At 37.6% G+C, this 26527-nt stretch overlaps 2 protein-coding genes and 1 long non-coding RNA gene across 3 annotated transcripts; 2 read left to right on the forward strand and 1 right to left on the reverse strand.

Annotated features, from left to right (window-relative positions):
- The first annotated feature begins 1231 nt into the window (after positions 1 to 1231).
- LOC119794066 lies at positions 1232 to 25862 on the forward strand. Its single transcript, XM_038301414.1, has 10 exons — positions 1232 to 1304; positions 3215 to 3296; positions 3483 to 3698; positions 3828 to 3963; positions 4291 to 4528; positions 4875 to 4985; positions 5472 to 5588; positions 5679 to 5860; positions 6027 to 6199; positions 25736 to 25862. Exons 1-10 carry the CDS (start codon positions 1232 to 1234, stop codon positions 25860 to 25862), a joined length of 1455 nt encoding a protein of 484 aa, XP_038157342.1.
- Positions 11855 to 16928, reverse strand: LOC119794043. Its single transcript, XM_038301374.1, has 6 exons — positions 16912 to 16928; positions 15193 to 15264; positions 13084 to 14076; positions 12839 to 13000; positions 12668 to 12763; positions 11855 to 12571 (listed from the first exon to the last, which is right to left on the reverse strand). Exons 3-6 carry the CDS (start codon positions 14059 to 14061, stop codon positions 12263 to 12265), a joined length of 1545 nt encoding a protein of 514 aa, XP_038157302.1. The 5' UTR covers positions 14062 to 14076; positions 15193 to 15264; positions 16912 to 16928; the 3' UTR covers positions 11855 to 12262.
- Positions 22518 to 23154, forward strand: LOC119794044. The gene is made up of 3 exons (XR_005282176.1): positions 22518 to 22599; positions 22812 to 22913; positions 23045 to 23154. It is a non-coding gene; the product is annotated as an uncharacterized LOC119794044 (long non-coding RNA).
- Positions 25863 to 26527: the final 665 nt, after the last annotated feature.

Here is a 26527-nt window from a genome sequence, read left to right on the forward strand (position 1 = left end):
TAGAGCGCCACCACTGTATTACGCCACTTGCGGAATATAGTGGTATTTACATGGAATGTATTGATGTGCCAACATTCAAATGCAATTGCGACGGAGCTGATCAGGGAAAAAGTAAAAAAAAACAAAAAACAAATGTGGTCTATTTAACATAGGATATTGATCTTCTGAAAGCCTGTTAGTTAAAGGTACATATGGAGGACAATCTTTTATTTCTAGATGGATCATCTTAATAAGTGGTCCTCCTAATTGTCATTCATTCTGCTTATATGTTTACGTAAGGATGTCCTATGTGCTCATTCCCAGTTAGCTATCTTTTTCTGTGCATGTACACTTTCAGGCATTTATGTTGTGAACTATGGTTTCAGACAATAAATGAAGCTCACCTTTTTCACCTTGGTTCTTTGAAAATGTCCAAGGGTCGTAGAGAAAAAGTGTCTTTTAATTGTATGAGAAGAAAAGAAACTTTTTGTTTCCCCCATTCAAATTGTAAAGCAACAAAACCTCTTCTGCTTGTAACCTTGTTTTGTCCACCAGCTCCTTACTCTCAATTTTTAGATCAATTTTCAGAACTACTATTTGAGTTACTGTTGAACTCTGACAGGTTTAGATCATTGTAATGGGTGATTTTAAAATTCATCCTGATATTGAAGGTCATGGCTGAATTCAGCCTTTAATGCTATCTTAGACTCAATTGGCTTTGTTCAGAATGTTAATAGCCCCACCTAATCTCATATTCTGTCATAATCTCAGCAGTGATGCTCTCTCACAAGACACACCTGCTCAGCTCTGTTGCATTTTCGTTACTTCTCATCTGATCCACCTGCACAGTACATAACTCAAAACAATAAGTGTTATTCTGGATTTGACCTTCCTGCTTTATCTAATCACCCCTGGATGGTATGGCGAAAGTTCACAGAAGACAGCTTACCCCACTCCCCTACCCACGAAACATCTGTGAATGCGCTCAGTGAGTGTTGATAAACTTCCATCTTATCAAGGACATTGCCTGTGGTCAGCATTCACAGACAAATTGAATGCACTCATCATACACACACATCTAAAGTCTCAATATGTCAGATTGACTTCATGTGACTAAGCCTCCGATGTGACCCCTCTGCTTAAATGTCTGTCTTGTGTTTACATGTGCTTTCTTGTGCAAAGTTTTTTGATATCTCAAACTGTATCCTGTCAAGGATAAAGTGTGAAATGTTTTTTTCCCCTCTCTTCCCCAATGTGGCTCCTATCTTTCCACAGAGACAATGGCACGCTAGGTAACCGCCTGGAGCTGGGCAGCCAGGTAACTGGTGGGAACCCAGCTTGGCCTCAGTTAATCCGCCCCCCCCCTCCAACCCCCCGGAGCTTTTTCAAAAATATATGAAAATCAATTTTTTGTTTTGTTTGTTTTAATATGGTGTGCAGTAGGTAAAACAAAAATTAATTATGTTTTCCACTTCTGTAAACTTTTCTATAATAAAGACATTTGAACAATAATTTGTGCCTAGCCACAGAGATCAGTGGTTATAACTTGGAACCAGCGGTGCCAGGCAAACAAAGCTGCAGGCGTGTCTTAAACCATGGATTCCAAAGCGAAAAAAGGAAAATAGCTAATGAGAAAAGAGGATTCAAAGAATGGACCAAATCATTTGCTTTCATTATCAACGCAGAAGGATTGCCTGTATTTTTGCTTGGTAATGAGAGGTTGTCAAAAAATAAAAATAAACATTTGCAAAGGCATTACCAGGGAAGGGTAAATATGCAGCCGACCACCAAGTTGGGAGGGAGAGAAAAAGTGTGATTGCAGAACTTCTGGATAAATTACAGGAGCGCAAAGATAGATTAAAGAAGTGGATTGCATCTCCAATACTGCTGCTAGTTTTGTTGCAAGGATGGAAAAGAGTCCAAAGGTCAAACAGGTAGCGTTCTGATATGAGGGGCCGTTTAGGACAGAAACTATTTTTCCTCTCACGTACACCAATAAAACCATGCACACACCTCAGTAGACACTCACACACTCTCAAAAAAACTATGTTTTCCTCTCAAACACACTACTATGAGATGCACACATCACAGTAGAAACAGTCACACACAATCACAAAACTAAACTTGAATATATGTCTTATGTGTGTGTGTGCACTAATACTAGACTGTATGAGAGGGCATAAGTGTGTGTGAACTAATACTAGACTAAATGAGAGGATATACATATGTTTGTGTGTGTGTGTGCGTGTGTGTGTGAAAAAATACTAGACTGAATGAGAGGCTATACGTGTGTGTGTGTGTGTGTGTGTGCGTGTGTGAACTAAAACTAGACTGAATGAGAGGCTATACATATGTGTGTGTGTGTGTTAGAACTAATACTAGACTGAATGAGAGGCTATACATATGTGTGTGTGTGTGTGTGTGTGTGTGCGCTTGCGCGTGTGTGTGTGACTGATATAGTAGCAGACTGAATGAGAGGCTTGTACTTGTGTGTGTGAGAGTTCAACCTGTCACGGAAGATGCGGGGCAAATTGGCTAGCGCATGCGTGGAGCCCGAACTGAGCAAGATTATCTAAAACGGGGTGGGCAATAGGGGGAAGCACACAAGCCAATTACCTGCTGAGCCAACAATAATGAGCTTCCGAGCAGAAGACGTAGCATGGCTAACGGCAGTTTTAGTAAGGAAAAAATAAGTCAAGCAGCCGCAATTTTAAATGGCATGTTATCAACACCGGATGCAACAAGCAGTGTGGCCAGGGCTTTAAGTGAAAGAGCTCCTCAGGTGGCCCATACTGATTCTGTTGAAACAGAACTATCATCTTTGTTTCGTACTAGAGCAGCTGGCTGAAGTTCGGCGGTGTAAACAGGAAATCAAGGTATAGTAATATTGTGCTTTTTTCCTTTTAATATATGTTAAATGGAGTGGATTCCTCCTTATTCCTAACAGTACATAGTACAAATAGACGGATACTAGCTTTAACCATCGGAAAGTTGCTTTTATTTGCAAGTGAAATCTGAACCCATTAGCTCCATCACAACACTCCCAGGTCATATCACAACACCGTATTCCTCCGCCTGCTACTTCGGCACTATGTATCACAGTAAATGTTTTTTTAAGCATTTTTATTAATCCGACCCCATGTGCTAACATGGGGTGGTATAACATCTGTGGAAATACAGACAATGAAAGCATCATTCAGATGTTCTTCCTGCTGAAGCTCTTGCTCTTTGACAGGACCAGGTTTGGTGGCTGCTGTGGCTCCACGTTTCCAAGCCCAGCAGAGTTTTGGACTTTGGTCTACTAACAGGAGAAGAAGGTAATATTTTTGTTGGTCTTCGTTTAAGCTACCAGCACAGATTATCCATAATATTAGATGTTTGCGATGATAAAACCGGCCGGTGGAGTTGGCATAATATTACCCATTGTATCTATAGGTGGAATAGGGTCTTTATTATAGTGCAGTTTTCATAAAATTTTATGTTTTGTTCTCCTCATTTTTCAGACCCAGAGGTATCCATTACCATGAATGCTTTAACAAAGATGTAATACTCCTTCCAAATCCCACCTGGGAAGTAATTTGCAAGCCACCTTTCAAGCAATACTTGCATGAAAATGGTCACATACTGAGTGCCTTTGAATTCCACAAGTCTTGGGACTATCATACTGTGATCCAGCAAATTAGAGGTGGATTTGGTTCGACAATTCCTCAAAATGTCAGGTAATCCTACATTGATAATCTTTCGTTATGTTAGTATATTTGAAGTACCTTTACTAAATTCTTAAAATTTATTAAAGGTACTTTACTAAAAGGCATAGTTTTAATAAATATCACACATGTCTTATATAGCCTTCAGATTCTCATGGGCTGTGGAAATAAACTGATCTCTCCTAAACTGCAAGATGGGCAACAACTGAATGGCCAGTTGATCCAGAAGGTCTTCCGATCTAAGGCTCTGTATGTCAAACCATCACAAACTGTTCTTGTAAGTTATTGAATGTGTACAATGTTATGTTACTGTTGTGTACGGACACACTATTAGGAATTCCATTCTATATAAATAACATATTATAGATCCTTTGGATGGTACAGACATGTAGCAATATTTTTGCTTCAGAACAGACTTTGCTGCAATCATTTGGTCATTAAGTTTGAGGTTTTTATTGTTTGTTTGTTTTTTCTTTTTACAATTTATATGGTTTAGAAATAAATGTTGCCATATTTCTAAATTTAGTTTTACAGGGAATAATTCTGTAGATTTGGAGATATTATTTCAAACCTTTTAATTTTCAAAAGAATCATGTTTTTACAGGAAGATCCAGAGCTAAGGAATGTGACTTCATATGAAGTATCTCCCCGGACAACAAGAGCCATGACAAGAAATAAACAACTCAACACACCAGAAAATGCCCTCCCCTACAATACTGACGTGGGGAATTTTGGTGAAGAGTTGCCAGAAATAGATCATTCAACCTTTTGCCCATCTGACAACAGCCATTCAAATATGCCGCCTTCTGCTACAACTGAAACTCAGTCGGCTACCACTATCAGTACCAGCTCTTCTGCTACAGATTCTAATCCAGGGGTGTAAAACCGGTTCCAGAAAGGGCCGTGTGGCTGCAGGTTTTCTTTCCAACCAAACATTAGCACACCAGACTCCAGTCATCTCATCAAGTCATCATGTTCAGATTGGACATACTTGATGAGATGAATTCAATTCAATTCAGTTTATTTATATAGCGCCAAATTCACAACACATGTCATCTCAAGGCACTTTACAGTTGAATGGAGTCTGGTGTGCCATAGCTTGGTAGGATAGAAAACCTGCAGCCACACGGCCCTTTCTGGAACTGGTTTGACACCCCTGTTCTAATCCCTCCCTTGAAATCTGCCAAGATGAGCCTACACCACATGCAAGCTCCAACTACACCACTTATTTGTCAGTGATGTCAAGTGTTTCTGATCTGTCCTCTGATGACGAAGAAATGAATCATGCCATTTTGGCTAGTATTGAGATTCAATTGTGAGTATCTAGAGATGATAAAAAATAAATATATGAATGAATAAATATATATTCATAAATATATATATATGTAAATATATATATATATGCCAACCAATCACGAGCGACTTTACTTGTTTAAAAAGAAGTGGTTCCGTCCAATACTCAGTAAGAAAATTAAAGCCTGGCGTGGCCACGTGTGGTTTTGCTGCCAATCACGAGCGATTTTACTTGTTTGAGAATAGTGGTTTCAGCCAATACTGAGAAGGTTATTCAAGCCAGACCTGGCCAGCCGCGCGGGTTTGCTGCATTCATATGCTAATTAGGGCCATTAGTACAGCTGATCGCTCTCCACATACGTCAGAGTCCGTTTCCGACAATTTGTGGCATGACAAACGCGGACAAGCGCGGGTTGCAAATTGTCGGAAACTGACGAAAATCAGGGAGATCTGCGGGAGTTTACGGGGACGAAAATCTCACTTTTCATGCAGTGATTGATTTGTGTGGCCCATGGAGGGAATTCTTACGTTTACTCATTGAAGCCTTGTCCATGTCTCCAATGTTTGAAGGCCCTGAGGAATGCAAACATTTAGCTAAGAACAGTACAGGTTTGTTTTGGATCGTAATTTTCCAGCATTTATTGTCAAAATGTCTATTTTTTAAATTATATTTTTACAAAAGACATTTTTGCAATACAGCACTCAGGGAGGACAGGTACTTTATGGCTGGGTGGGCAATCGCTGTTAGCCTTGTGCATGGAGGTCCAGCTCCAAGGTTCCTTTCTCCAGTTCTTTTTGCTGGCTTGGTTGGAGGTCCAAATGCAGTTTGCCCTACTCTGAAGGATATAACAGATGCGGACCTTCAGGAAAAATTGAAAACAGTAATAATCCACTCACTAATTAATTTACTTTTAACTGTACATACTATTCATGTAAAATATAAATTGTTAACAATACTGTTTGAGATTTTTCTAATGTATTTTTCAAAGTAAACTAATATTATGTTGTTCCTATTTGTCTGTTTGCTCTTGTGTTAAACTTTATTAGGTGTCTGAAAGTTCTACCCTGGAGGAGCTACCGAGAGCCATAGATCCTCTTTTGGACTACATGACCAGTGCAGGTTGCGTCAGGCCCTTAAGAGCCATAAATGATCGAGATCTTCTCCTACATGATCTGCTTATGTTTCATGTGGCTCACAGGGTTCAAGGCCCCTTTCAAAGGTTTATTTTTTCTAATATTTCTTTAAACATATGGTAGAAAAATATTTTTGGTGTCATGATTGGCTTAAGAGACTTAACCCACATGCAGAACACCACTGGAAACAGAGTAAAAGTTTAACAGAGTTTATTGAAGGTTTTCACACAAAGAACATGAACTGGCTCAGGCACTGGTCCGGGACTGGATTCACTGATGTCTGCAGAGACGGATAGTTTGATTAGCCAGGCGGTCAGATGGTTTGTTGATTTTAGATTATTCAGAATATACCTTGAAGAGGTCCAGACATATCTTTGAGAGAGAGGAAACCGGTTCGGTCCAGAGACTGTTGGTTCAGCAGAGTGTTCAGCAGCAGCAGCAGCGTCTAGCTTCTGACTTGTGAGTGGCAGACCTTGGTTTGAGATTCCAGCTCTTCCTTGAGAGCAGCAGGAGGAGTCTAGATTAAGATCTTCAGGTTTGGCTCCCTTAGGCAGGCAGGCAGGTTTACAGGTGTTAAGGAAGAAAATATTCTAAAATAGTTATCTTTGGAAAAAGGTTGGCTTTCTCTCTTCCTTTTTATCCCAGGTCCTCTCGGCGAGCTGCATGTGGCCCCAAGGAAAACAGCAATGCGTGTTGACGTCACAGAATTACAGAGTTTAATCCAATATAAGACAATGTATAAACTTACACCAGAAACTGCAGAACAACGAAGACATACATTCAATTACCAGACATAAATGGAGAGAAGGTAAGAAAGCAAAGACGTACAAAGACATCTTTGGAGAGTTGCGAGAGCAAATCTGATTTGTTACTTCTATGTAGAAAGTTTTATCCTCTTGTATTTAACTTATTCAAATAAGGCTGGCTTTTGCTCCTCCAACCAGGAGCTATCTCTGACACTCAGAAAAACTTAGAGCTTCGCCTAATTTACGGCCTGGCGTCCAGGAATTCTAAGGTCTTCTGGCTAAAGAAAACATGAGATAAGACCTCACAGAATAGCTTTGGAATGCGGGGCCTCTTCCTGCCATAAATTCTCGGGAACAAACTTAAATTCAGTAATTTGGTTGAAGGAAAGGTTATCTTCGCAAACCCAATTTTGCTCTTCTGCACTATCTCACCCCAAAAGATTGAAACCTGCCTTAAACCAAAAATAACACATAGAATCAACAGAACATGAGATACAATTCCTTTTTCTCACATATGAAACATAATATTCAATCCTAAGTATACAAGCTAACACATTCAATTACCCCATTTAGCATAGATCCTGAGCAATTTTCTAATACTAAACAAAACATTTTCATTCAAACAATTTCCATTTGATTCTGATATTGTCACAGATACTACAATTTTCAAATTCATCATCTACTAAACTAGTTAATTCTAAAATTAGAAAAATGTCTTAAAAACTAAATGTTAGTGTTTTAACATTCTATATTATATCCAGTTTCACACCATCCCAGATGTTTATTCTGGAAGACTTTTGACCTTCTGTAAACCAAGCAGACCTCTCTCCTCGAGGCTCAAATGATGTTCGCCCCCCAGGAGATACTCATTTTATGGCCTCCTGTACTTTGAATACTTACCCATCAATAGTTTAGTTTTAAATCATTAACACAACCTTGTTCAAAATTAAGAAATATGGTCAAAATGAGAGTGTTCAACATACCTTTTACACATGCCATAAGATTAACTGTATTAAAAACTAAAAATAATCATTTTTCGGTAACACTTTATTTGAAGGGGTGTACATAAGACTGACATTACACTGTCATAAACATGACATAACACGTGTTATGAACATTAATGAATCTTTATGAATGTTAAGGACTGTTGTCATTAATTGTCATTCGGTAAATTATGACACTATTAAAGCAAAGTTGACATTGTTTAAAATGTCTTTGTTATGACAACGTGACATTAACAGAGACAAAAATGTCTTTGTTATGACAACGTGACATTAACAGAGACACAAATGTCTTCATTATGACTTTACATAAACCCAAAACTCATAACCCATCATAAATATGTCATGACAGATCTAATTATAAACCTTTAAAAAGTTATTGTTGTGCATGTTTTTACATTAAATTACACAGTCATATGTGATTGTTCTTAACTTTGGCTATCATGAGACCATTTAAATTTGTATCAATTTGACTGTATGATCTGGTTGAACTGTAAAATGCCTTGAGATGACATGTGTTGTGAATTTGGCGCTATATAAATAAACTGAATTGAATTGAATAGTGGGTGATTTTAACATTAATGTTGACATAGAATGTGATAAGCTTAGTGTAGCCTTTAAAACTATCCTAGATTCAATTGGTTTTACTCAAAATGTGCATAAACCGATGCACTGTTGGCTTCATACTTTAGACCTTGTGCTGGCATTTGGCATTGATTGTGAAGAATTAACAATATTTCCTCACAACCCTGTCTTATGTGACCATTTTTTAATAACCTTTGAGTTTAATCTGAGTTCTCCACCCCCAAAAGAACGTTCCATTATATTAGATCTTTATCGGATAATGATGTATCCAAACTTAAAGAGTCTGTCCCCCTTTTAATATCCTTAGCATTGCAGAAATGCCCTGTAGATGGCAGCAATGCTGTTTCTTCCCTTTCACAAATCGACACCTTTGTTAACGGTGTGACTTAGCCATTGCATTCTGCGTTAGACAATGTAGCTCCCTTGAAAAAGAAGGTGATAATTCAAAGGAAGCTGGCTCCCTGGTTTATTCATTTGACACCCTGTCTACTTTTAAGACTAATCTTAAAACTTTCCTTTTTGAAAAAGCTTATAGTTAAGAGTGGCTCATGTTACCCTGAGCTACCTCTGTAGTTATGCTGCTATAGGCTTAGTCTACTGGAGGACATTGTGATCTGTTTTTCTCACTCTATAGAGTTCTACTGCTCTTCAATTATGCATTGCTTGTCATCAATTCTGCTTTTAAATTTTTGTTCTCTTTTTTGTTCATAGTAGGTACATCTTGTCTGGCGTTCTGTTATCTTAGACATCACCCATGGAAGACAGCTCTGGACAGCTATTACCATCTATTGTAGAACAGATTACTGGATCAATGTGTGCTTCTGTGCTTGTTTGTCTCTCTTGTTGTGTCTCTGCTCTGTCTTCTGTAAACCCCAGTCGGTCGAGGCAGATGACCGTTCATACTGAGCCCGGTTCTGCTGGAGGTTTTTCCTTCCCGTTAATGGGGAGTTTTTCATCATTGCTCAGTATGAGGGATTGCTGCAAACCCATGGACAATGCAGAGAACTCTCCCTGTGGCTCTACGCTTCTTCAGGAGTGATGCTGCTTGTCTTGACTTTGATGCAATAAACTGGTTCCCATATATAGGAATTTTTTTTGACCAATCTGTAAAATCTGACCCAATCTGTTTAATATGATTGAACTTGACTTTGTAAAGTGCCTTGAGATGACATGTTTCATGAATTGTTGCTATCTAAAAAAAAATGAATTGAATTAAGCACAAGAACTATGGTAATCATAAGGTGCACCAGATTAAAAATGTGTAACATAATTTTTGGAGAAAATGTAATGATTTTAAGTGTGCCTGATAATCCAGAAAATATAGTAAACTGCGAGGCGCCTTTGCCTGAACCCAAAAGGTTGCTACTCAGACATATGTCACAAATCCCAAGCGGAAATTATGATTGGTCCATCCATTTTATTGGTAATGGAAATCCATCACAATAGCAGCTAGTCCAGTCATCTTGGTTTGAGGTGGACGTCTGCACCTTAAATGCTTGGTTTCCTATGACTATAAAATAATAGCCTTTTGGTGCACTATGTACAACGCCTCACAGTGAGCATAACCATGTCACTCTACACTTCAAAATCCATACTATTTTGCTATTGATTTTATGACCATTGTACCTGACTTGCTGCTAGATGCAGGTGCCACAGTGGCTTCCTTAATTTGTGACAGAAGGAAGTCTTTGTCCTTTTTCAGCTCCCTGTTGGCCTCCTCCAGGTATTTAATGCGGTCCTTAAGGTGATCAATCTTCTGTCTATCCATCTTTGCTTGATGTTTCAGTTTGGTCAACTCCACTGCCCCCGTTGGTGACCCTGGAAATATGTATTGGGTAAAAACATTTGATTTTAATATTAAGTGTGTTATGTTTAATCCTTTTCAGTGGCAGGGGCTACAAAGTACTTTTTTCCAGAATGTTTCACAGGTTGGATTTAGTTGCACTTAGAATTCGAATAAAAGTCAGCTTATGAAAGTAATTCATGGCCTTCTTAATTTTTAGTAAGAAATTTAAGGGAGAACAAAAATCAATTAATCTATCTTATTTTTGAGCCATATCTTCAAGCCCTACAAGATGCGTATTTTTGTCACTTAATATGCCTTCATAAAATATTTAAAAATAAATGCAATCGCTTATTTATGTTTGCAAGAGGCTTATTAAACCTTCAAGGGCTATTGTACATTTTTGGATGTATCTCTTAATCCATAATAGCTACTAATTTCCTTTTTTTTTATCCAAAACGTGAGATCTTAGATTTTCCACTGATACCATCAACATAGTGGTTTGCCCTCCAAAACCGTATAGAAAACGAATAAAAATCACTGTCCAATGCGTCCTGGTAATGTGACGCAAAGTTCCCTAATCAGAGTGCATAATGCAGATTAAAAATACTGTTAGACGACAAGATATTAGCTTGGTTTGACTGGATATGCTAGCATGAATTTGTAAGAAAAAGGCTATAAATAAGATAAAAATCAGCAAAGCAACAGTCCTTTATGAAGGCTTACTGTGCTTAACTGCGCAGATACACTGTAAAACCTGACAAGTTAACCTAACTCAAATGATTTGGGGAAACCGATTGCACCAATTGATTTAAGTTATGCAACTCAAATTGTTTTAGTGTTCTTAATCAATTAATTGGAGCCTAATGAACCCAACACAATTATAATAATATAACTCAAATAAATGATGTTTTTTACTTATTTTATTTGGTACGAGTTGACTTAAACCATTTGATTTTCTTGTGCCAAAATGCTGTATTTATTCATACTTGTTTTAAAAGTGTTATATATTCTTAGTAAAATTAAGTTAATTTGACTTTAATGGTTCTTTTCTAAATGACTTAAAATTGTATTAGATTTACTCAATCCAATTGGGGAAACTGATTGCACAAAACAATTTAAGTACTGTTAACACAACGACAAACTTAGATTTTTTTCCCATTTTTTTTTTTATTATTAACTTCAACTGCAGACAATACAGAATCAATAAAAGTGTGGCTTCTGACAAATTATGGTCTTAAAATCTACTATCAAATAACCAAAAAGACATCAGAAAAACTGATTTTAAAGTGCAATTTAATGCTATTATTAAACTTCCAAAAGAAAAATACTAGGTGTATATCAATAGATTAGAATACTGTAGGGTGAAAATTCTAATATTTATGAGGGAAATTATTTTAGAAGTCAAATGGTATCAGCCATAACCATCCTGATCTTAAGATAATGATTAAATGATTACGTTTTCATCCATCCACAATAGTCTGATGTATTGATATACACCTATACACCAAAAATAAATACGTATGACTTTGGTAACAGTATTCACACATGCTGTCAGTATGCAACACATATGCCATTGTAAATTTAAAACAGTTTACAAAATCTGTTTAGTCTTTAAAGCCAAACCTCAAAAGATAAACATAAGAAGTATCAATCTCACAATACAAGAATAATGATGGATGGTATAAATTTTGAACAAATTCAAATTATTCTTTTACTTTTCAACATACTGACATAAACCAGTAAATACAAACACAACAAAGGTTATCTAAAACCAAAATAATTAAATATTCTAATAAATAAAAAAACTCAAAATTACACACTATGAAAAAAGGGTATATTTGAGGCTTCTCAGTAGTTTGCCTTTAAATTTAATCAAAAGAAGGATGTCTAGTGTGAAATTTCCTTATTCTTAGCAAACTGAATGTTTCCTTTTTTTCTAATTTAGAACCCGTGTAAAAATAGAACTGTTGACAAAAAGCCCTTAAATGCTGATTCCTGAACAGGCATGAATGTAGCAACAACAAATCCAATCTACACCAGCTCATTTTTCAGTGTCTGCAATTTTGGTTTGAGTTGCTTTCTTTCATCATCTAGCTTCAGTAAAACTACTTGAATGAACTCAAAAAAGCTAGTACACTTCACAGGATAGCTGAGATGCAGAGCATAGATTAGCCCAAACAAACACACCAGTGCATCAGTCCATGAGTGATGAGTCATTACAACCTGATCTTCAAGCACAACGAACACTTGACGTGGTGAGAATGGAACTCCAGCAGGCACCTCATCTTCACCCACATCAGAAACCAGAGCAACTGCGCCTTCCCAGAACTCCATTTCATCCTGAATATGACATGAGTTCAAAATTATTTATTAGAATACATTAAACCTTTTCTAATTCCAGTGGACAAAATATGGTAATCAAAATGAACAACATACTTTGCATGTTTTGAAAATGCTTGAAGAATCCTCCTTAAGGTAAATGGGTAGGCCCGCCAGGGCTGCCGCTCTTGTTGCATTAATGTCGTTTTTGTCCTTAAAGGATTAAAAAAAAACGTTAAACATGGTAATGGAAGCCACCAAGCAAATATAGTAACAGTATCCAAGTACCTGTTCCTCATAGGCCAACAAAAGCTGGTCCATCTTTTCACCAATCCGTCCAGTTTTCTTCTTTTTATAAAGCCCAATTAGCTGAGGAGCATATTCATCCAGTGCAGCATAAAACGCATGTGGCAGATGCTGATTAGTAATCCGGTGAAATTCACAGTACAGCTAAGGAAAATAACCAAAAAGGATAAAATGAAAAAAAGAAACACATTCTTGACACACACTACATTTTATCAAGCTGTACTTACCTGTGTCTCATTAAAGATGGCTGGCCATCTCTCCTTAAGCTCTGATACAGGAGGAGAAGTTGTGATGATCTCTTCACGCCTTAGGGCAAAGGTGCTCATCATGTGCTGATGAATAAGGGGAATGTTTCTTTCAGCAGATGTCTTCTGGAACTCTTTAACCATCTCAAGCCTCCTGGTTTCTAGAGACTCCCTTGTTTCTCCAGAAGGATAACTAGGAAGGAAGTTTACCTCCCCTCTCCTAGGTCTTTTAATATTGGCCCTTGGTGCAGCTCCTTCTGGGTTTGTTCGGCTGCGTTTTCCAGAATTTACAGCTACATCTTTGATGCCAGCTTTAGCCAACTTTTTTCTTTGGTTTCCTATTTTGTGTCTCAGACTATTCTTCCACCCTTCCCACCCAGTGTCAGAATTCTTCTCCTTCAAACAGGGATGTTTTCTAACTAAAGCTTCCGCAGCCTTGCCAATTTGTGTGCTACTAGGATATGCCTTCAGCCTATAGATTTCTTCCCCCATTATCTCAAGGATGTTGTGTTTTTGATCTCTAGGGAGTCTGATTACTTTTCCTTCTTTTTCAAATGCTGCATTGCCTTCCCTTAGCACATGTTCCACCTCATAAGAAAATGTTGGAACAATAAAAACATCTGGCCAGCGACCACTGCGCTCTGGTGAATCTGTGGCATCAGTGCTATCAGTCAGAAGGATTGTTTCATCTGTGCTGGTTGAAATCCGGTCCAGATCAAGTAACCTGACAACTTTAATGGATGCTGTGCCTGGCAGGTCTTCTATTTTAACCAAATTACACAATCCATTATCAAAATCTGGGTCGTGAAACTGAAGCCGAAAGTCAAAAGTCAACTTAAGCCTAGTTTTGATTTCATCTATGAGGGCCTGAACGCTGCTTGGGCGAGATGACAAGATAAGCCTTTCAGCATTATCAGTGTCAAGGATGATCCGTAGTTTCAAGCTCTCTTTTGCTTCCATCTGGAGTTGCAGTTTCTGTAACAAACAAGATTCAAATATAGTGATATTTCAAGACATGATCAGCTGTCTATTATGTCATGTATGCATTACATTTATACTATTGAAGGGCTGGGAGATCAGCTTATGTTTCAGTCCTTGTTCTTTAGTCTGACACTAGAATGAAATGTTTTGTTGTGAGAATCAGCTCATTTCCAATCTTGTAAGCAAAATGAGGGATGTAGTCAGACAACTGGCTGAAAGATTTTACACTATGACCCTTCAGTTGATGCTCTACTACTTCATATGACCTCAAGTGTTCTACATAAAAGGTTTTATAGTCTTTCAAGAGAAAATAAATGCCATTTCTGACAAGCAATATGTTCCGAATTTCTTTAAACTCTGGTAATGCAGCATATGCCCCCGTACATACAAACATGCCAATTTCAAAGTTTGTGCCATCAATGGTTACTTTTTTTGTTCCGTATACAGTGGGATTATCAGCAATGCTAGAGATCAATGATTGTGTATCTGCTGGTAATGATGAAATGTACAAAGACTCCATTTTAGATGTCTGCACAGGTTGTTTGAAAAACTTTGATGATGACAAATAAAATGCCATCATGCTTTGATGTCGTTCTGCCAACATTTTTAACACATTCTTGTAGTTGTGAGTGTCATGAATTATTTTTTTGAAAACCTTATGCTTTCCTTCAAATCTCATAGTCCAAAGATGGACTAAGGGACCAAAGCACTTTATCAAGTGCGGGTAATGCTCGATGTAATGATGCTTTGGTCTAAATCGAACATTTGGAAACACTTCCTGGAAGAGTTGCCGGTGGTCCAGTATTTTACAAGCCAGATACTGAATGGTCTCTTGATTAAAAGTATGACTCATGGCAAGCTGAACAATATCCTTTAAGTCCATTAGCACTTCCCAAAATTTGTCTCTTTCGGGGACTTTTGAGCCAATGAGAAGTGGTAACAATCTAAGCAGGGCATGATTCTCATGTCCGTTCCCACCAATGGTACCACGGCAAGCAAAATTTGTTGGTATTGGATGAGGGCGATCAACTTTGTCAGAATGTTGGTATGGAAAGCGCAATATTGCTCTGTTTAAGTCTTCTAAGGTAAAATATTTCTTAGAAATCAAACCTTTTATGCAATGCGCCAACTCCACAGGAACGACACCCTCAAATAGGTCGTGTAGTAGGTCAGGTGGAAAGCCTGTGATAGGATGAAAGAAGGAAAGATGATCAGAAAGAACACAACTGTTTTTCACACCATAATTTTCCTCACTGCCATTCTGAAGCTCTTGTACAAGATTATCATGAGCAACTTTTGTTCTCATCACATAATCCCCTGTAACAGCATTTTCTGTTTGCATTTCTGTTTGTTTGGCATGACAAAACCTGCAGAAATGTGTAGACCTGAAACTCTCATTAAAACCAGCAAGCCCATGGGCAGCAAGGTTATCTGCCACAACAGAGTAGTGCCTATAAGACATTCACCAAGGGTATCAATATAGACACCTACTTCTTCCAGAGTTCTGAGATCATTTAGGAGAGGTGAAAACAATTTCTTATACCCAAATAGGCGTACATCATTAGAATTGCACAAGAGAGCGAGCTGAGTGCAATGGAGAGCAGAACGGGATTTGACTGGAAAGTTTGCCTGTGTCCAATAAACTGCAAAAACCTTATGTATTTTCTTTGAAGTGCCAAGTGGGTTTGCAATTTCAAAATCATCAACATACAGTATTATTGACAGTTTAGGACCCTCTTGTGACAGTAGAACATTTTCCTGGTAGTAGGATCCATCACAAAATGATTTGAAATGTCCAGGTATCTGTGTGGGTGCCCGTTTAACTTCTTCAAGCACATCTGCTTTTTTCAACAGCAGTTGCAAAGATGTAAGAATTGGCACATACATAAAGGTGTGCTTTGAGGATTCAATTAAGTACTCCACAGGCTTGACAAATGGAAAGTTTGCTTCATAGTATGATTTTCTCCTCTTTGCTGTTGAAAGCGGTCCTTCAGATGTGATGCATTTATGTAAAATGTTACTATCAGAAACCGCCTGACAAATCTCATCAACCACTTTGTCAGTATATGGACAGGTATGTTTTTTCAGTATTTCAGCAACTGTTTTTCTGATCAGTGGTTCAGATAATAAAAAAATATTATCAATATGCTCAATTATCTCCTGTGTTGCTCTCTGGGTAACATGGAGAATGCTCTGCATTTTCAAGAAAAAACCAGCCAGATTGTACTGCAACTGCTCTTCCAAACCCTCTGTACTACTGATTTCATTAGTGGATGCTTCTTCATTTTCATGTATTGACTCGGTTGAGTCAAGCTGCAAGTCATCTTGGTTTATGTTCATGACACTATGCACAATGCTTTCATCATAGTTTGTTGAATTTTGGTGGTCTCTGCATTTGTGGGCATTAAATGTCGAATAGACATTTGTTTTAAAACTGCAGTCCTTAAAAGGACATGGCACAGTTTCGTTTTTTTTTTTTATGCCCCCTGAGATGGATAAACATTTGCCTTTCAATGAATGGCTGCCTAAAGGTACACACAGGGCAACAAAATCCATAATCCATAAGAGATGGATAAGAAAGTTCTTCTCTTTGTGTAGCAGTGTGCATTCTTGACATATGTATCTTTAAAGAATTAAATGTACTAAATGTACACATGCAGTCGTTGTAGAGACAGGGTAAAGGTGAAATTGTTGAATACTGACCATGGTTAAGCCGGTAATGCTTTAGCAACATGACCTTTACTGCAGTAGAAAAACTACACAACTTGCAATTCCACATTTCTGAAAATAAAAAAGGGTCACAATTAGATATCGAACACTTTATATTACCTTCTCTGGCTGTCTTCTTCTGTTCACCACTTCTGTTCAGAGGCTGAACAGAAGTGGTGGTTATGGTCCTTCCAAGTGTGCTTCCTTTTAAATCAAACACTGCAATGCAACATAAAAAAAAAATATTGTAACATGTTAACCCAGAGCTAGCAGCACATTAACTACACCTAAAATGTTCCATGTGGATAGCAGAAACTAACTACATTTACAAATTTTAAACATCTGGTGTAAAAGAAATAAAAAACTTAAAAGGTTTGCAAAGTCTAACAAAAAAAAAAAAAAAAAAACATTAATTTACTGTCATGTCTTCGGCCACGCAGTTTGAAAAAGTATGTTTCAGCACACAGTTTTAATCAAGCCGCCCCCGTTATATTTAAATATGTACAGGAGGGATTGTCTACCAGCACCAATTTATTTTCAGAAACGCTGTGTTAAAAAATTCGAACTAAAAAAATGCGCAGTTGCTTTGTAAAAGTAAACTATTTAACCGAACAACCTACCGCAATATTTTTAATTTATATATGTAAACTTCAGGCAACCTTAGGCGGGAGATGTGCTCGCAAGCTCCGTTTTTCTGCTTGATATTGACAAAGTCGTTTGATAAATTCGGTTGCAATCTCTGTGTATGTATTTAAACAAGAAAAAACATTTACCTTGATATTTTCACGTAGTCACTGAAGCTCCCCTCTGTGCTGATTTCGTCTGGTTCGAAGTTTGCAGAAAATGCGAGAAGTCCGGGCAAAACTCTTTGGCGCCGTGTGCAAAACTCAGTGATGATGTAGACGGGCTTTTTTTTTTTGTCTTAATCAGTCATGATTACTTGAACAGTTTAAAGCAAATCTACTCAAAATCAAACATAAGCGTATGAGTACTTATTATAAGTGAGTTAGTATATCACATTGTTAGTTTTGAACCGACATAACATAGTTTATAAAAGTAATTTTGACTTTTTAGCTGAACTGAGTAAAAATAACTTAATTCTTTTAGTGAGAAGCACCATTGGGTTTTACAGTGTAGTGATACATTTAAACAATAAGATTTATTTAACTTCACAAAAGTATTCGCTGAACCAGAAATTACTTTGTATGTGCATTTCTACATACTGACAAATAAGCTTATCAATGAAAAATGGATGTATAATGCTTAACTGTAACATTTTAGATGGTGTTATAACACCACTATGAAATAAAAAAAACCTTCAGGCGAAAATATGCCCTCAAAAGGCCGTAAGACATTGAAGCGTTACTAAATAAAGAGATTGAACATCAGATGATATAGTTTACAGACGAATTAAAAACCTTTAGCAGCCTAAAATGTAACTTTTGTATTAACTGGGCTGGTGGGATGAGTAAATTTCAAGCCCTTCTGGAGAAAATAGTACACCAAAAATGACTTACACAGTTTCCTTGGGGAATATTTCATTTGCTTCTTAGGCTTTTCACCAACGGAGACGAGTTCTAAATCTTGTGGCTTGTCCACTAAAGCCTCCTCCACAACCTCTTGCACGTCTTCGACAGCGTCCTGTACCCCCCCATCGCGTGTCTTTTTACCAAAACGAGTCTCCATCTTGCTAAAATTGGCACAAAAAAAGAACACAAGCAGCATGTGACATCAGTCAAGTTGCTTTAGTAAAACACACAAAACGTAACTTTGACCTGGTAGTTTGTTTGCTAGATTTAAATTTGAGAAAAAAATATAAATGCCAGAATTTCTAGAATGTGTACAACATTAATGACTAATGTTCCAGATAAAGAGTTAGTTGAATTTAGCTAACGTTAACTGAAAGCTAGCTGAAATCAACTTTACATGGAACAAAAACTGTTTTTTCTTAAAAAATGTAATTCAATATTAAGCATAAGCTGACCTTTTATATATATATGGGGAGTTACCTCTATTCCCTTTTACACCGCAAGTAAAATATGGTCTGGTCCAGTCGTTTCTTCTAGCTTACATTAGGCAGGCACACAAGACGAAGGTGGTGTTCGTCTTCGTGGAGTTTTTTTTTTTTGGCGGTTTGCAAAAAAACACCATATGAGCACTACCGCCATCTACCGACATGGAGTGGGGTACAGAATGATTATCAATTAATTCTATTAAATTTCTTGCTATCCTCAAATTTCATTACCCACCTTTGTTGCCTTTAAAAAAATGTAATCATATTATGATAATTTTACTGTCTTAACCCTCCTGTTATGTTCATTTCTTAGGAACAACAATGCTGTTCCCGGGTCAGTTTGACCCGGTGCATGTTTAATCATCCAAAAGATGTCTGAAACCAAAAAAATCCCAATAAGCATTGTTAATATTTCATTGCTAACTCCATTACTAACTATTCTATGTATATTTAGTGCAATAGTGTTCCTTACCTCTAACAGGTAATGATCCAATTATGATAATTCACTAGTTAAAAAAAAAAAAACCTGTATGTTCAAACTTTTTTTAATGTTTCACCACTTTATTACTTTTGAAAAACCAACATATAAAACACAATAGTTTTACACAACATTGAAACTTAACATTTAAATTTTGCTTTACATACATGCACTGTTTGTGAACCAGAAATGAACAAAGTCGCAATACAACAATACAACAAACAAGCAATTGCAATATGAACAAGGTGTATGTGCATGTGTGTCTGTCTGTCTGTACATTTACACAGCACACGAGTGACATGTCATCGCACTGTGCTTTGTGCAAATGATTTTTGCACATTTAGCGCAGGTCATGCTTGTCTTGACATCGTCAGATGGCCTGCAGAACTGGCACCTCTTCCTCTTTCTTTTCCCCTCAGCAGCAACCTATAAACAAGAGGACCATGATTACTTTACTATGGTGTCTTTTTGCTGATCCCAAGACACACACTCTCATACACTTATACAAACACACCCACAGCCACACACACCCACTTACTTACTTACTTACCTCACGCATTGGTGTACTTGATGCAGTCCTCTCGTGGATCTCCCTCACCATGGCTGCAGAGGCGAGGGTCCTTGGCAGGTGCTGCCTCCGTTGGATGTTCGTTGTCACAAGCGCCTTCCCCAGCTCCTCGAGAAAGATGCGCCTCTTGTACAGCTTTGACACATTCCAGTCAGGAAACATCTCCGTCCAGATGATAAATGCATTGCAGGCTCCGTTTGGTGCTGTAGGACCTTGTCCCTTTGTCAAAGTTGTCTACCCCCCCTTTGGTGGCATTGTAATCAAGGATCATGCTTGGTTTCTGGTCCTCTCTTGTGCTAATTTCAGCAGTTTTGTGCAGAGTGCTCATGAGCACAACATTTTTTGCCTTTTTGGGGCAGTAAGACACTAGGGCTGTGGTGTCTGTCTAGGCAAACATGGAAGATTGAGCGGCCCTGTCCTTGATTACCAGCAGCTCAGCAGGGAGTTCAGCCCTGTTCTTTTGGACAGTTCCGACCATTGTGAGCTTTCTCTTTAGAAGCTCCTGACCCAAGTTGTACTTTGTGAAAAAAATTGTCGCAGGTTATGTTCTGTTCCCTGAAACCCTGTGCCATGTCAAGCACGACCCTTCTGCTCTGATTCTTCTCTGTGGCTCCTCCACCGGCTTTCCAGTGTAAACCTGCATGTTCAATACATAGCTGGTGTTTGCATCACACGCTGCACAGATTTTTATCCCATATTTAGCTGGTTTGGAAGGCATGTATTGCCTAAATGGGCAGCGACCTCTGAATGCCACCAGCCTTTCATCCACTGTGACATTAGGGCCTGGGTTATAGAGTAGTGGAAGTTGCTCTACCTAGTTGTCCAACACTGTCCTAACAGCTGCCAGCTTGTCTCTCTCCCGTCTACCAGCCCTTGTCTCTTGATTATCAAATTTTTGTGTGTGCGTGTGTGTGTGGTGTGGGGGGTGGGTGTGTGTGAGATTGGGGTGAAACATTTCTCACAGTTGCAAAGAAATAAATAGTCTGACATTTCTGACACCCTTTTACCTCCAGTTTGACTGCTGGGTCAAATTTACCCGAACAGTATCTATGTGATATAAACATGCAGGGGGTGGTTGCAAATATGTGAGATGAACCATTTTCACATTATATGTTGATTACACTATTTAAGGCAAGCAGAAGAAGTTTCATTCTGAAAAAAATACTTTTAACTATATTTCTTAGATCTTCAAACTTTAAAATGGGTCAATTTGACCCGTAACATAACAGGAGGGTTAATCTTTCAGCAATATAATTATTACATTATTTTTTTCTTTAATCTTTCCAAGGTCTTCTATCATCTATCTTCTTTCTTTTTCATATCTCCCACATGCTAATATTACAATATCTACACAATGTTCACATCTTCCCATATTGTTTATTTCTTAAAATGAATATATGCAATATACAATTAAGTCCTGTGTGACCAAACGTTAATTATTTATTAATTTATCCTCCCTCCTGTTTCTCTGTCCTATTCTCATTTCTCTTGATTGTATCATATTGAATCATATAATACAATCTACTCTTTTTTGCTTCTTTTCATTAATTTTGTCACTTTTTATTTATTTATTTGTTTAACTACACTTCTCGCCTCTGATTTTATTGTAAATACACAAATTAATTTTCCTTTGTTGTTGCCATTTTGGCCTTCAATGGCTGCTGGTACCCATTAAAAAAATTAATAATTCCATCATCTGAATTCTGAACAACGCATGCTATATTTCAACTAAAATGTCTTGTCTGCTTTCAGAGTGACTTTGCTTTAAATGTATAAGTGCAGAACTTGAATCCAAACTTACCAATGCTTTTAATGGTTTTAGGACTCTATCCACTGTAATGCTAATAGAATGGATAAAAATTCTCCCGTGTATACCGATAGTCCCTTATTGATTTGATTTCTGTGCACTTTTGGTACAACACTTGCTTTTCTTATGTTGCTATCAGAGTTTTTTTTATGTATCTGTCAATATCTTTACATATTAAGAAAAACTATTTACTGTATGTATTCCTGCAGTATATATGAATTGAATATGACTTATTTTTCCTTTTTATCTTTATTCATTTATTTTTGGTTCATAAATGCTAAATCTACTTTTGTATCTGTTAAAATCCATAGTGAAATCTGTGTTAATGTTACTATTGAATTTATGTTTTCGTTACTTATTTGTGTTCTTTTAACTTCTTATTGATTATCCAACCGCACTTTATGTCTTTTTCCCAGCATGGTTTTAGAGTCTCTAATGTTGTTTCATCTGGATGACTGCTAAGTATATACAATAATTTACCATTTGAGTTGTTCTTAATTGTAAATGCATTTTTCCTATCAATACTTTAAAAGGTTTTGTTGGTGTTGTTTTAAATATTCCTTTACATAATTGTAACGCTAAATGTTGAATATTGTCTAATTCTTTCCAATGTGTCGTTTGTCTGTATTGCTAACATAAACAGGTGGGGTCGCTTTTCTGTCTGGCAACGTAAAAGAGCGCCCAGAAGTTTCTTGGGGTCCTAACCCAAAATACCGGGCTGAAAAAAAAAATACCGGGCTGAATGATCGCAGGCTGTAGAAATGACAAGATTGTTACGCGGACTTCTTAAAAATATTACGCGTCCTGATACAAAGAAAAACAAAAGACGAATAGTGAAATGGATGCAGAGATGTGGTATTTCTGAAGAGGATGATGAATTGTGCAAAATGCCATCGAAGAATGAAACTTTTAAAATGCGATCGCAACGATGGGCTGCGTTGGTAAGCAGAAGCTTTGATCTAACGTTATATACGTAACTGTAAACTTAGCAATTAGCTAGTTGGTACAAATTTTGTAATACAGCTTAAAAGGAATAGTGCAAAACAAACTGTATGGGCAGTGCTCTAGCAAAGTTAACTTGGCTTTCTCGTACAGCAAAACGTTAGCTGTTATGTAACCTTGATCCAGGTTTTTCCTTTTTTTCTCCCATCAGGGTATGTAAGCATCACAAAAGCAACCCATTGTCAGTGCGTAATGGGTCCATATTCACAAAGTCTCACACCCCTTTGGCAAAATGGCTTGAGTTCATGTTAAGGTACAGTTTACATATTAAAAATAAAATGTATATTCATTTTTGTAAGTCTTAAGTCAATAGCAGGCCATGTCTTTATCATTAAGATAGTACAATTCCATTTCGCTTATGTTACTTAATGTCTTTTTCTTCAGGTTTTCACAAGGTTTGCAACTGAAACAACTAACCATGATCTCAGAGGGAATAGCAGCAAGTTCCAAGACACTCACAAGAATGACAACAATTCTAAGAAAGGTTTTTGCATTATTATTATCTGTTACCGTTATTCATTTGCTGTTAAAAAAATCTAATTTAATTGTTTGAAGTCAAAATGTATAGTTGAATTCAATAGTACTACACATTTATTTAGTTCACTTAGCGCTTAGTGATATGGCTTAAAAATAAAATCTGTGATACATTTTAATAGATTTTTTTCCTTAAAAATTAGATAAAACTAGGAAATCAGTCACATAATTTATCTGACAAAAAAACATTGTTACGTCCACCTGGCTTGTTAGGTGGGGTAACATTAATGGAGACCACACAAGGATTTTTAGAGTTAATGAAAAAGGAAATTTATTAAATTATATTAAGTAAAACCTGAAAAAAGGATTACCTGAAATAAGAAACCAAAACAGATAATACAGAACCATAACCAATTAGAAATAAACAAACGCAACACAAACCTAACAAAACTCAATCATAAGGTACAAACCAAACCAACTGGGTTCTGAAGAGGGAGAGGAGGAAAAAAGCCTCCTGACTGCTGCAGCATGACAGCTTTTAAGCAGCAGAGCACCAATCAGGGGAAAAATCATAACACCTGCAGAAGGCCTGCCTCCAGGACCCTGAAGGAAAAAGCAGAGACCCCCTGCAGCCGTAACACCTCCCCCCTTAAAACAGAGGACCCCAACAGGGACCTCTGTAACCATCTCAGCTTTTTGGTCAAACCATGGTTTAATTTTTCTCTGAGTCTTTTTAAGATTCTCAGAGGCTAGTTTGCCAGCCAAGTTCAGAGCATAGGCTGCAGGATAACAAGTGCTTCTACACATAACTGTTAGCAAATACACAGATCCTAACTTTGAAGGAATCAGTGGGCCAACACAATCCACGATAAAGTGTTCAAAAGGTTTACCAGCAGCCGGTATGAGAAAAAGTGAAGCTGGTTTCAAGGTCTGATTAGGTTTCCCAGTTAACTGGCAAGTGTGACAAGTTTTCACAAAATAAGCGACATCTTTTTCCAGACGTGGCCAAAGAAAACGTTGTAAAACTCGATTATAAGTTTTATTGACCCCTAAATGTCCAGACAATCCTCCATGAGCAGTTTTCAAAACAAGGTTTCTGAACTTGACTGGAACAACAACTTGATAAACTGGACCAACAATTTCCCGTACACTATAAGGCAACCATTTACGTACCAACAGATCTTTTTGTAGAATATATCCACTTGACACTTTTGTGTCCTGTTCAGCTGCCTGGACTTGGTCAAACAGAGCCGCTAAGGTTGTGTCCTCCTGCTGGGCTGCAATCAACTCACTGAGTGACAAAGGAACAGGAAGAGTTGGCAAACAGGCAGTCTTCTCAAGAACAGAACCAGGCTTACCAAACTCAACCTCCTTATCAGCCACAGTTACTGCACAAGCTGGAAAAGCCTCAGGAAAGTCTCGAGCACATACGTCTGACAAAGAAACGGATGGACAAGCTCGGACCACTGGAGGGGGTGCAACATCTCGCCACACACGTCCACCTGCCAGATTGTTTCCTAGAATGAGAGATACACCTTCCACAGGCAAGGAAGGACGAAGAGCTATAGTTACCTCTCCTTGTACAAGTTCTGACTGCAAGTAGATCTTATGAAGAGGCACAGAGAAAGTTTCCAACCCAATACCTCTAATTAAGACACTACAACCAGTATCAGATAAAGGAGAAAATGGCAAAACAGATTCCAATATGAAAGATTCAGATGCTCCGGTGTCACGTAGAATCTTCACAGCCACTTTATTTGAACTGCCACTCAAAGAAACAAACCCATTTGTGATGAAAGGTGCATAGTCCTGTCCGACATCCTTCTCACAAATCTGGGGATCTGTAACAGTCAGTTCTGAAAAAAACTTATAGTCAACAGGTACAGCTAAAACAGTTGGTCTTACACTTTCAACTTTAGCTGGATGTGTAGACTCCACTGAATGCAACTGTGAAACGCTGGCTAAAGCAACAGGTTTTTGATCATCTCGTTTACTCCTAGCCGATTTCATTTTGGTATTCAGAGAACACTCATTTTTCCAGTGTCCTTTCTGGCGACAATAGTTACAAACAGAGTCTGCTTTAGATTCCACTCCAGTCTTATCAGAGAACCAATCATGATGAGATTCCTGAAAGCTATAGCTGCCTTCCCAATTGTAATCCCTCACAGTTTTATGGGTCAGAACATACTCATCTGCCAAGACAGCAGCTTTAGCAGCAGTTTTTACCTTTTGCTTGTTAACATATGTGGCAACCCGAGCTGGAATAATGGTCTTGAACTGTTCCAACACCATCAAATCACAAAGGGATTCAAAGTCCTTCACACTTTCAGCTGATAACCAACGATAAAACATCTTCTTATTCTAGGCGTGCAACTGCACGCTTTGATTTTTGTTGACAACAACTATGCCTGGCTTAACATACGTCACACACTCCGTTGCTCTTATTGGTTGTAGGTCTATCCAATTGAGTGCAGAGGCATTTTTTTTCCTGGTTCGTTCAAAACACGCCCCATAATCACAGCTCTATGGAGCAGTATCAGACTCATATTCTGACTAGAATTGAGTAGGACTACGTCAGGCTAGTGAAGAAGGGTCTTCCAGACAAATGTTCCCTTTGGCCAACACATGTATAAACTGCTTAAAACTCCCACTTGTGACTTCTTATGAAGTGTTTAAGGAAAACATGGACTTTGCCATTGCGAACACCCAAGGATTTGGGAAAACATAAGTTTTTTTTGTTGGAGTTATTACAGTTCTCACATTAAAGTTGACACTGGTTTACTACACTTGCTAAGGCCGGTCCAGTTTAGCAAGTTGATTTTCTTAAAAAGTAATTGTACAATGGGCACTGGCAGAGAGCAGAGATTGGCTTAAAATAAAAACAAGCAGTTTTAAGTTGATTGAAATCATATTGTCATTTCCATCTATTTTGTGGAAAATTGTTTTTTTTTTCCCCTTTTTCAAAATTTGTTTGTTAAATCCATTTTCCTGCCACCCACTCGCTATTACATGGAAACTGGTTACTTAAATTGAATCTTAAAAGCAGCCATTTGTTTTTGTTTAATGGTTCAGCTTTTATTTTTGTACTCTTCTAGTTTTGAAAGGTTTAAAATTACCTCAAACCAGCCTGTTTCATACACTTTCTTGTTAGATGTTTTACCATCTCTTTTCCAATGGCTTACTATTAAATTTGGTGGTCTTTACACCAGTGTTTGTATCCCGTCTTTGTACTTCTCATTTTGAAAATGTATTCCTTGCAGAATCTAAATACTGATACTACGAAGTCATGTATTGTCAGTACAGTTTATTTCAGATCTACATACAAATCTAATCTTTAAATAAAATACATAGCATGATGTGATTGTGAACTAACACAAAGTAACAGAGCAAATG

This window comes from Cyprinodon tularosa, unplaced genomic scaffold, assembly GCF_016077235.1.
Source record: "Cyprinodon tularosa strain WSP-4 unplaced genomic scaffold, ASM1607723v1 ctg467, whole genome shotgun sequence".
Classification (NCBI taxonomy): Eukaryota; Metazoa; Chordata; class Actinopteri; order Cyprinodontiformes; family Cyprinodontidae; genus Cyprinodon; species Cyprinodon tularosa.

Excerpts from the sequence above, each read along its gene's own strand:
- LOC119794066 (XM_038301414.1), top strand. The coding sequence starts at position 1,232 with ATGTGGCTCCTATCTTTCCACAGAGACAATGGCACGCTAGGTAACCGC. Across the intron at positions 4,986-5,471 it reads GAATCATGCCATTTTGGCTA|TGATTGATTTGTGTGGCCCA; the intron begins GTATTGAGATTC and ends CTTTTCATGCAG. Across the intron at positions 5,861-6,026 it reads TTCAGGAAAAATTGAAAACA|GTGTCTGAAAGTTCTACCCT; the intron begins GTAATAATCCAC and ends AAACTTTATTAG.
- LOC119794043 (XM_038301374.1), bottom strand. The coding sequence starts at position 14,061 with ATGGAAGCAAAAGAGAGCTTGAAACTACGGATCATCCTTGACACTGAT. Across the intron at positions 13,001-13,083 it reads CCATCTTTAATGAGACACAG|CTGTACTGTGAATTTCACCG; the intron begins GTAAGTACAGCT and ends TATTTTCCTTAG. Across the intron at positions 12,764-12,838 it reads TGTTGGCCTATGAGGAACAG|GACAAAAACGACATTAATGC; the intron begins GTACTTGGATAC and ends TAATCCTTTAAG.